This window comes from Protopterus annectens, chromosome 2.part0 (assembly GCF_019279795.1).
Source record: "Protopterus annectens isolate FY-2018-M chromosome 2.part0, PAN1.0, whole genome shotgun sequence".
NCBI lineage: Eukaryota > Metazoa > Chordata > Ceratodontiformes > Protopteridae > Protopterus > Protopterus annectens.
In genome coordinates, this window is record NC_056728.1 from 934,178,672 (window position 1) to 934,191,284 (window position 12,613).

Genomic DNA, 12,613 nt, shown 5'->3' on the forward strand with positions numbered 1-12,613 from the left:
GACAATGATCTCTACATTCATGAATGGCACCCTATTATTATTAGGGTTGCCACATATGACTCCCTGACAGGTGTGGTGATGTAGCTATCACAGGAAAGACAACTGCCCAGCTTCATCCCTCACACACAAGTGTCCATTATGATGACCACTGCCTAGGTGGTATGGGTACAGGGTTATTAACATAGGGGTGACAATGCTTGTCAGCTATTGCTCCTAGGTCATAGTCATTCACATACTTCAATAGGCAGATGCCTTCTGTTTGTCTGTGAGGTATGGACTACAATGAGGGAGAATAGAATTCATTAACCCTGACATACTGTAGCTGCCACTGGTGTGATTATCACGTATTATTCAGACACCTTCTGTAGTGTTGTTTCTGCCAGAAGTCCTGTTGCAAAACACTCCTGTAACATAGGAATGTACATCTAGTATACCGAGTGTAGGTGGTACACAGTATGGGTGATGATGTCCTATGACCTGGCAAAGTTATGATATGCAGTGTGACATCAACCATACTGTCATCTACATCTGTACTGCTGACATCACTTAAGGGATCAAGGTTCATGGCCTTCCAGACCAGACTCAGCAGGGTAGTAGCGCAGTACTTCCCATTATCAGTGGTGTCTCCCTCTTTGTTGGGCTGTGATACCTGTTGGTGTGCACTATTCAGTGTGTACCCAACCTAACATGGAGCTATGTTTTACATGATGTGTACGTGGAGAGCATCTTGTTTTGCCATATGTGTATGATACAACCTGTGATGTGGGTAGGTCCCATGCAGACTGAGTGCAGCTTGTACCTGCATAGTTGTGGGTACAGGGGCCCTATGGTGTACATGGATATATGCTTGCCATGTTTTTATATTATCCAAGACCCTATCTGGATTGCTTATTCATGCTAAGCACTTGTTCAGGACTTGTAAACAGTATGTAAGCTAATGATTACTATAGCACCCAATCTTCCACATCACCAACAGGTAAGGGTGAGCAGGTTTTGTACATACTTTTCTCACTTGCATAGAGTAATGTAGCTGTTGTACTCACTTACTCACTTATCTAGGTGAATGTAGTTCTATATTCAGGCATGTCCAAGAGTCAACTGCCAGTGTTCTCACCTGTCTATCTGATCAATCTGGACATCTTGAGGCAATGTACACATTGCCTCATGTACACAGACAAGCCTCTCTGCCTACCACCCAACACTACAACCTGTGAGAGATGCACTCATCTAGCCAAACTGGAGGTAAAGGTCTCTCCAACCAAGCCTGACCCTGACTGTCATGTGGAGAAGGTACACAGTCGCACAACACCACACTCATCACATAAGCCTCACTGTATCTACCCCACCATTAACTGGGAAAACTACTCATGTACCAACACATTAGCTCAATGGTTTCTGGAATTCATAAACACCAATGCCCTGACTCAACATATCCACACAATATCCTAGACCTAGTCATTACCAACATGAGTGACTGGTGCTCCACACATGAAGCCAACTCCTCGTTGGTCCAATCAGACCATGTGCTGAACACCGTTGATATCCACATCCCACACCTACCTCCCATTAAGGGAACCAAAGTATAATATGTCTACAAGGCCAACTACATGTTTCTTAAGGCAGACGTGGTGGACGTCATGACACCCATGCAGATGGACAGTACTGTTACAACTGCTGAATCCTACACAAATGCACTCTATAAGCACTTACAGGAGTGCATGGCTTGTGCTATCCCAAACAGAACCAGGATGCTATACTCATAATTAACTAAACAAATCTGGTGGTCCCCCGCCATAAACATATTGTACTACAGGAGGAAAACACTGTTGCAAATGAGTGTACAATACCATGTGTGGAGGAGATCCCTGGCCAGCCTCAGTAAGAAGGTGAGATCCCTTATAAGATCCTCCATAGCTAGCTACAAAAACTATAACACAACTAATACCAACAACAACCACAAAGCCTCAATGTCAACAACCAGATCTGCTCTGAGTTACAGCACAAAGGCACGGACATTACAGAAACAATTGATATTGGCAACATCCTGGCCGATCCCTCTCAAAGCTGCACACTCTAAAGGCAATATCACAGCATCCATGGGACTGGACAACATTCCAGACTGCGTTTTACATGAACTTCGGATCGTACTATCTCCTCACCTATGCACCATGTTCAATAATAGCCTCACATCGGGCATAGTGCCCACTGAATGGTGCACAGCAACAGTTATCCCACTCCACAAAGGTGGCACCACAATGGACCATGGGACCTATTTCCCTATAGGCCTGACTAGCCTGGTCTTCAAGGCTATGGTGCACATCGTGGATCACTGTCACAGAGACATCGCGTACCTCCCAACCTTTGACCCCTCCCTGTTTGGCATTGTTAAGGCCAGACCATGCCTCCTAAACCTGGTGGGCTTCTTAAGAGACAGTTGCCAAGGCATTAGATGATGGTAAGGAGGTCCACACAGTCTACCTAGATCTCTCATAGGCTTTCAAATCCATTCCTCCTTCTGGTATTATCAACATACCCATCCGCCTGAACATTAACCCCTACGTCATGTGATGGTCTGCAAAGTGGCTCACGGACAGAACACACACAGTAGGAGTTGCATACCCTAGGTCTGACTGTATACCAGTTACAACTGCTGTCTCCCAGGGCTCAGTCCTAGGACCCTTCATGTTCGGTATATACTTCTCTGATATACAGACAAACACAGGAGGGCTTTGGCAGAAAAGGTTTGCAGACGACTGCAAACTAGGGGACATAATTGTTTCCCAGCTGTTACAGACACCCTCTGGAAGGGTCGCACTGAGACGGATACCTGGTGTTAATATCATGGCGTCTAGCTGAATGCCTAAAAGTGCATAGTCATCCCCTTTGGATATAACTACCTGCGGACTACCACATAGGTGCTAGTCCCCTACATACAAAAAAGGTAATATGGGATCCAGAAAAAACAGTAGATAGCAATCTCTCCTTTGATACCCATAATGACAAGGTGGTTAGAATATCCTTCTACATGTTCCTCCTAATCTCTAATGGGTTTGCATCCAGATCAGAGGGGCCATTGTGACTCTACACATGTCATATCAGACCCATTAAAGGATACAACACCCCATTTGGGATATACCTTGCAAGACAACTGCAACAGCTTGGAAGACCACACCAGTACCACACCAAGAGGATTACTGACCTCAAACAGATGACCTATGCAGCCCAACCTACGAAACTCCAGCTGTACTCAGTTGCACACCACATACTCACAGGTGATCTCTGCTTGACATACAAGGCCCATGTCCAACCCTGTATTGCTGGATATGCTCCACCTAAACAGAAGCCCCTGAGAGCCACATGCTCTTGGGATATACACCTAACCACAACGATGAGTAGGACGTGCTGAACGGATAGATTTCTGACCCACACACTTCCTATGCTTTGGAACATGATTCCAATGTAAATCAGGCAGGGCCCCTCATGAGCACTCTTCAAGGGAAACCTTGACATGTGGATTGGAGACAGACATGTACCTGGGGATCACTGCAGTGGCTCTGCTGGACAGAGGCACAGGGAACTATTGGTTCTGCCATTCAGAGGCACAGGGAACCAATCTATGGGGGTGGCGAAAGACAACACACGCTAGCTAGGCTTACAGATACCCTTGGTAAGACAGCCTAGTACCTACCTTTGCACATATTACATGTCTTATGTGCATGGATAGTTAAATAGCTCTTCCATTTTAATTTGCTATCATGCTGATAAACTGTCGGCTCACTAAAAGACATATGTATCCTGTTATTGTGTATTGTAAATGCCAGTTGACATAACTAATGTTTGCCTACCATTACAGTAATGCTATGTAGCTTGTAATACATATCTGCCTACAATACTGTACATTACACAGTTACTGGCACAATATCCCACAATGCAAAACATACTTGCACAGTGGCTCAACCATCCACATGTTATTCTCTGTATTACACCCATACATATGGCTACAGTTACAATATATCAACATATACTATCCCCTGTTATAGCACTTACTTGTTGGACCAACCCTGCCACTGATGTCGGCTGGTGAGGAGTATTTCTATTCAAAGCCCTTATACAGCATCCCTTGTGGTGTATGCAGTGTTTGCCTTGTGACCTACAGCAGTACACACAAATTCTACAAGCGTGACTATGCTTAACAATACATCACTACAAGATAACTGTTTCCACTATATGGATTGCGTGCACTTTAAATACTACAGAATAGTACTACATAGACAGACATACTGACTGTTCTACATACCTTATTATTAACCTGATGTATCGTTAACAGTTGATTCAATCCTTTTCAGTTTGTGTTTCAATGTTATTTGTAATGTTCTGCTGGTATATACAGATGGTTTGAATGTGTGATAACACATCCTTTTCTAGTTACATATCGGTAACATGTGGTATCCTGTCCACCAATAGCTGTTCCAAAGTAGTTAATTGAATGCACATCAGCTGTGCAGCTACTCCATTAGCCAATACCATGGCAACAGTGGTGTATAAGTGAGTACTCCTTTTGGGCATTGTCCGTTTGCCTTACTTTCGAGGGAGACAGCCTAGATGTGTTATTGCGATATATTTCAACAGCTATATGGACACACACAGAGATATATTAGCTTCATGACTCCCGTGGACTGTGTGTAATGGCTAGACAATTTAGTTCTACATGTGAGTACAACTGTTATATTTTGGAACAGTGCTACTTATGCAGGGTTTGTTTGTACCTGATACTTCTGCAGATGTTTAAGTCTGGCAAGGATGTTTGGCCAGCTCAGGATCGTATGGCTATGCATGAACTGTTATATGGTGCACAGTGTGCTCACCAGACATCCTTGATTTGGTGTACAAGTGTAGCATACTCTGCTCTTACTCACTAATTGCTAACACATCCCGGTGTACGCACAACTCTCTGAAACAGGATTAGTGCAAACAAACCCTATTACATCAGCAGCTGTTCCATTGCATAACAGCCGCTACTTCACTTAGGGCCATGTTAGTGTGTCTCTGACAAGGTATGTTAAGGCTTCTGCAGATGTCGTACAGTGTGTGAATGATTTGTGATGTTGTTACAGTCTGTATTGTAATATGTTTGGGTGTGGGGGGTGATGTTGGTGGGTGTGCTTAGCAAATGCAGGTGTGTAGGAACTGCTTTTATACATAATTGCTATGTGCGTGAGGGTTCCTTCCCTATTTGAACACCTATCCTTTTGTGGACTAATACAATGTTATTTGCAGGCTGATTCATTAAGGCACTGTTATATGGTTCCTGTATAGCATGCAGGTGATGTTAGTCCTTGAATCCCTTCGGTAATACATCTGAATGTAATAACATGTTGCTACATGATAGCTGTGTATTTCTGTCATAGGTATTTGCAGTCATCATAGTTGTGTTGGTGACTGACCCTCTTTGGCTGGGGTTGCCACCTTTTCATATGTCCATAGTGGGTCCTTTTTGGGACACACATCTGATTTTACAGGCCGACACAAACCCATGGTCAGTACAAGGGATAGAACTTTACTTTCTTGCCTAATTATAAGCTTATTCTTGTAGCAGTTTAGTAGCTTATCCTGTTTCCTGTACCATGTAAGTACTTTAGATACAGAAATAACTATTGTATGCAACTATTACAGTACATATGGGACATAATTATGTCCTACAATCCCAGGACATTTGCCACGTTTAATATATTTGGTCAGGACACAACCACCCACAGAGGGAGTGTCCCTCGCAAAGTGGAACAGGTGGTAACACTATCATTGGCTCATGTCCATAGCACATATTTGTAATGGTGTATAGGCATATACTCTCCATATCCTTTGTTCATAAAGGTTGGTAGTGGCGGAATGTGTGATTGCTATGGTCTATGTTATACATATATGTGAACACTTCAACCGCTGTATATGGGAGACCTACGGAATCCCGAAACCACAGTGTTCCGACGCACACAGTCCCGGGAACAGACTCCCATACCCCACATTACCAACATTGACAGTAACTTGTGAAGGTAACATGAACATGGAACACACACATGCACACACAGACACACTGCTACTCAACACATCCAAACAAACCATCCTACACTATGTATGAGCAGGTGGCCAAGCCCCCCTACACACCCCATGTAGGTGTCTGCGCCCCACACACCGCCCCCTACTTTAATATTCTACATCCTAGGTCGCGCAAACAGACGCACAAAGCTAACTCACAACCACACATTACAGTCCCCCAACAACACACGCCACACACAGAACACACACTTACACACACTACAACCCTAAGAAACACACGTACACACAGTAACCTACCCAAACCACAAAACCAGAAGCACTGACTAACTGTCCATTAACATCGTGAGATTACACCTCGTGCATCTGGTGTTTCAGTAGTGTGTTCTTTTGGACCTTAAGCCTCAGGATTACGTGCGTCTGTATGTAAAGCAGTTGGTATGTGGTAGGTATCCCATTTATATGTACCTCCATGGTTATGTAGATGTTGTTAACCTATCTATATATCTACATATATATGTATATCCCCATATATCGACATATCTCTCTCTCTCTCCCTCTCTCTCTCTCTGTATATGATGATGATGTGTATATATACATATATATATATATATATATATATATATATATATATATATATATATAAAACATACACCTTTCATTATGTACATGCCGGTTTGTCCTATTTCAACACATTCCTATCTTTTGTGTTTTATCCTGTCGGTATACATGACTGCCATTGGTACATCTCAGGTAGCTTAGTGGTATGTTATTGTGATGAATGTGGACATGGTTGCATGTTCTAATCCTGACAGTGATATCTTACCTCACAGAGCAGGCACTGGTAGTGCAAGGGTGATGAACGCACATTTCAGCGGTTGTGTGTTCCACATGTTTATTATTCTGTGGAGAACTACCTATATATGCAAGCTGTGTTTAAGGTATACTATGTAACATGTACACATCTGTGAAGATTCCTGTCAGGGATACTCCCCATTATTTGGAAACACATCCCTGATTACATTATACAAAGCCCCTCACTAACACTCCAGGGAATCCTTGCAGAGTGGGTGGTGAACAGTAGCTACACCCCAGGGATCCCACAAGTGGCTCTGCTCCACAGAGGGACAGTTAGTTAATCGATGGGGTGGCAACAGCAGACACATTTTGCATATGCTTATGAGTGGCCTTGGTGGTTGGGCATGTACCTACCTATGTATCTATGAACCTGTACATACAGTATGGACACATGCTGATAGCTTAATATACTGTTCAGGTATTGACTTACCTTGTGCCAATGGCAGTTGTGTGTACACTAGTTGAGGGCTACCTATGTAGGATGCACACAGTAGACCACCTATACATGCCAATTTACAGGTGGTCATGTGTGTGTGCCATCCATGTTTGCTGTGTGTGCAGGTGGAGAAGGGTGTCAGTCCATGAGTGCCTAAACTGTCAGTGTGTGTGCTATATGTTCTCTCTTTGCCAAGGCATGGGCATACTGGGCACGCCTCTGTCTACCTACTGGGGCTGGCACAGGGTGTTCGTGGTCTGAGCCCCCCTGTGCCTGTGGGTCCCTTGGCAATGGTGGTGGGCTGTGAGGGCCTTCACCATTCTGTCCCTGCTGCAGCTGTTTCCACAGGATCATATTGTGTAGCATGGCACATACTATGAAGATGTGGGCACACATTCCTGGAGAGTACTGCAAGGCTCCATCAGATATGTCCAAGCAATGGAACCGTGATTTCAGCATCCCAAACATGTGCTCTATAATGATTCTGGTTTCTGCGTGTGCCTCATTATGGCGTTCTTGCGTGCCTGTGTGTGCATTTCTGATGGGCGTCATCATCCACGGTTCCAGTGCATAGCCAGCATCCCCCACCAGGTGGCCATATGGGATGTCCCCCCTGGCAAATACCTGATACAGCTGTGAGGCATGCCAGATGTGGGAGTCATGATAGCTTCCAGGACTGCCAGCACACACATTCATGATAATGCCCTGGGCATTGCACACGACCTGGCAGTTGATGGAGGGGAATCCCTTGCAGTTTATATAGCGCCTACCCTGCTCACTGGGTGGTGACTTGATATGTATGTGCATGCAGTCTATTGCACCCAGTACCTCCGGGTAGTCCGCCACACAGTGGAAGAGACGCATATTGCTGGCCAACTCCTCCTGCGTTCTGGGGAAGTGTATGTGCTCATTGGCATGTGGTAACATGGCATCCAGGAACTGGTGGAGTACCCTGGATGCTGATGCCTGTGAGATCCCCATGATATCCCCAGTTGGCCTTTGGTACATACCTGTGGCTAGTATACTCAAGCTTACACATACCTTTGTGTCCACTGGGATGGGTTCCCCTCTGTTACTTCTGCATGGCATTGACTGCTAATTCCTAGTTACCGCACAGAACACTGTCACAGACCCTTAGCAACCCTTGTGCCATGGTTGTGGTGTAGCATGCATGCCATTGACTATTATGGGGATATCATGAATTGCATTACATTACAGTTTTATGACATCTAAATATATTTTCATTATGATCCTGTTTGTGCACCGATGCACTGCGGTTTTACTTTGAGTTGGTGTGGCCATGAAATTAAATGTTATTTTTTATATGTTGTGCATGTTGTTTTATGCCATTGGCTATATATTTAGTCATTGGCATATATTAACGTTATAACACGTAAGTTTGGTCCGCTTTCATGGCTCCGATTTTATGTTTGACAACATGTAAACCATTTTTTTTTGGTTTACATTTCTACATGCTTACGCTACGCCTGCACAACTTCATGAATCGCTATTTACCTTCATTTGCATGATACACTGCTGCGCATGGGGTAATTAGCATACATGCGCCGGGAGCTGCACAGCTCTGGCATATGCTGGTAGTGCATGTGGAAACAGCTCTTACCTGAATCGCTCAATGGCCATATTTGGTACTAGATCGCCGATGCTACTGTGACGCATGGCGCAAGCTTAATGAATCCCGGGGAATATCCTTTAAGGTCACAAAGGCTGATCACTCCTGAACTAAAAACTTCAGAAAGCAAGATATAATTCCTAAGGAGTATGCTTTGTACATTTTATGTGCTAGAATTGTCTAGTAATAGTCTTTTCCAAGTGATATTTACAAATCTATGATTTAATTCCCAAACAAGGCCAAGGGACACTAGTGTTATAAATGACTTTCGATTTTGGACAGGAGTAAAATCTTGCTTAGCAGCTTGACTTACAAATTTTTTAATTTAGACTTCGGATTTCCTCTAAGACACTTCATCAGCTCAGCTACATATCAAGTAAGGATAAACTCTCAAAGACCCCATACTCTCAGAGTAGCTTTCAAACTATTTGGTGAGTTTGCCTTGTCTAAATTGGCACTAACTGCCTGGACTTCACTCTCAAATAATCCATTTAATGGGAGCTCTGTTTACTCATATCTCCTTCTGTTTCCTCCATTTATGATCAGTGCAGGGATCTGTAATGTGTGTTTTTTTTTAATCAAATCAGGTTCCACAGTGGGTTTTTTTTTTTACCAAATGGGGTTCCAGAGTGTATTTTTTATCAAATCCATTTTACTTATATTTTTCGCTGGCTACAGATTACATCTCTGCTTATCAGGGCTATGTGTCACTCTCAATGGCTCTGGACATGACATACCCTGTGGAACTTGTGTTCTGTGTTCCATGTGGCCCTACACTGTGTGGCCATGTTTGACATGTCAGTGTCACAGAGTAATGTGGCCAGTGTGTTATCCCTGTATTATGCACATTACTAAGTTAAACATTACCTTGGAGATGTGCTCTATTTCCTCTGTCTGTTCTTTTTTTGATTATTCCACATGAATTTGTTCAGTCCTGTGTGTATGCCTTTTTGAGCATAGAATGGTGCTCTTGTCATGGAAATATACTTTCCAAACATCTCTCTGCAAATGATTTCTTATGCAGAATGAAACAGAGCTCAGATGTCTACAGTACAGCCTGCACACGTCTTAAATCCCTCAGTATTTTTCACAGATACAAACTGGAGTCTTGAGAGCATTTCTCAAGTAACTGCATTAGGGCTTTTCAGGCTGCATTGTGTATAATATGAAAGCCAACATAATGTGTTGTGTCTATGGCACTTTGTGTACTGGTCAGACTTTCTTTCCCCTCCTGAAGACAAGTGCATTACCTTGCACCAGAACGTCTTTGCTAGTCCATCTTTTGTATACTGTTCTTTCAACAAAGGCTGTCATTTATTTTCAAAATGTGTTGAAAAGATTTCTGATTCAATGAACTGTGACATAAATACATGCCTTTTCCCTTCAGACTTAAAGTTCTTCACTGTGTAAGCTTTGTAATAGGAACACATTTGTACTGCTGTAAACAGCTATAGCAGAACTCTTACATTTATCAAGACTTCTAAATTTAGAAAACTAGCAAAAAAAGTTGTGCAGTAGGGACTGACCAAGGGGTAATCTAGGTAATTAAATTGCAGGTAATGCTGTCATCCACAAATCAAAAATGACATACTCCATAGTTTACATCCTATACTTTTCTGAATATTCAGTATATGATCAAGATGTTCTGGTGCAATATATAAAAAATATTAGTTTGTAAGGGGAAAACAGCAAAGGAAAATTGTATGACAGCAGTTATTTTTTTCACTCCCGAATTTGGTGTTAAACAAGTAGAGGCTATGTAAATGGTGTAGTACTATCAGAACCTATACTATTTATGAACTGGGGAACGTACTTGAAACACTTGGTAATGGAAAAACAACACAGCGATATTTTGTGATAAGAAGCACTACCTACAATAACCTTTGAAGGAGACATAATACAACTTGTAGAGTCTGTATTAATGGTAAGCACTAATAGAAAGCTATGCTAAATATGGCTGAACAGATGGGGATGGGAAACTTAACATGCTATGTAATCAGAAAGTAACAATGTACTACTCTGTCATATCTAATTCCACATTGTAACAAGCTTTATTGTAGAAATCTCAGCAGTATACCTAATGAGATAATGGAAGGGCTGTACTGTTTCCTGCTGCCCTTATTCCTTACAATTGAAACATATTTGCACAATAAACATTAATTATGAAAGCAGCACTGCTGTGTAGATTATATATAAAAGGTGTGTGACTGTCTCCATCCACAAATGTGAGGCAATAGGAAATTTACTTGGTGCAGCATGTAATGGGGGGAGCAACGCAGCACTAATGTCTTATAAATGCTGTTCTATAATACCCAGCTTGGGGGTAGGGAGTCTAAAACACCACAAGTTTGATGACTTTTTAAACTCGTCAAGTGGGAAGAATGTTAATTTCCTTTCTTATGTCGAATAAATAGTCACAGTGAATCGGCACTGCTTTGTTCAATGTGTATAATGTATATAATGTGTTTAATACATATAATAGGGTCATAGGTTCATAATATAACATATATAACATTTATAAAGTATATAACGTGTAAAATGTGTATATGTATATATGTGTATGTATATGTGTGTGTGTGTGTGTGTATATATATATATATATATATATATATATATATATATATATATATATATATATATATATAGTATAATGTGCATAATGCATATAATGTACACGGGGCAGGAAAACATATTTTACCTAGTGGAGTTGCAACACTTTGCTCTCAATTTCTAATAGGGAAGTTTCTTAGAATGCAGAAAACCAGCATTTCACACTGTAGTGTGACAACAGATCATTTGTGAATATAACAAAATGGCGGAAATGCTGATTTTTGGTCTGCATCGTAGAATACATCTTTTTTAATACTCATAAAATGATGTAAACCTGACTACATTACTACTCATGAAGTAATGAATTTTATTCATTTACATACTGCCACATAGTAACTTTAGCTGAAGCAACCTATTTCTTTCTCATGCGTATGAGCTAAACCAGCACACAAAGTAAATGCATCATTACTTGCCAAAAGAACAATCACAGACATGATACACCACGATGTAGCAATAGAAAACAGTACTGCATTTGTTAAAATTTAAACATGTCTGTATTCTGCTGTGTAAAATGTGTAAACCCAAAGAAATAAATATATCAAATAACAGATGAAGATATGTGATTTTAGTTACAGTGCTTAAGATTTAGACAAAGGGAAACTTACCTGTCTGATATCTTGCCGAGTAGATGACCTACAAAATTCAATCAGAAAAAGAAACTATTACTTGCAGTGTAGTGATGCATACATAACAAGAATATAATCCTGTTCTGGCATCATTTCTGTGTGAAGATTGTTAACCTGGTCATCCATGAATAGTTCTCTTCTTCCTATGCCAGACCTGCTGTGCTCTTCAGATTTGTGTGCGTTAAAGCGTAATCCATAACCTAGTTTTGTGCTTTAAGCTTCAAGTTGTTGCATGAGCTACAAGGGTAGATATGTTACAGGAATGTGAAGAATCTTTATAAGGCAAGCAACCAAGTAAGCTCCTCTATTCATCTCCATCTTTTCAATGTGGAAGTTATCACATCAGCTGGCAAATATCTTGCCATTAATCATTGACATTGTGACTTCCCTGCCGAGGCCCAGTAA

The 12,613-nt window shown here is 41.8% G+C and overlaps 1 protein-coding gene across 5 annotated transcripts in view; it reads right to left on the minus strand.

Annotated features, from left to right (window-relative positions):
* LOC122793310 (protein RUFY3-like) overlaps positions 1-12,613 on the minus strand; it is a 1,534,975-nt gene that overhangs the window by 188,368 nt on the left and 1,333,994 nt on the right. For all 5 annotated transcript variants that reach the window (XM_044061194.1, XR_006363465.1, XR_006363464.1 and 2 more), the window contains one exon: positions 12,188-12,215. In XM_044061194.1, coding sequence (XP_043917129.1) covers positions 12,188-12,215 — 28 coding nt within the window. The remainder of the gene's footprint in view (positions 1-12,187; positions 12,216-12,613) is intronic.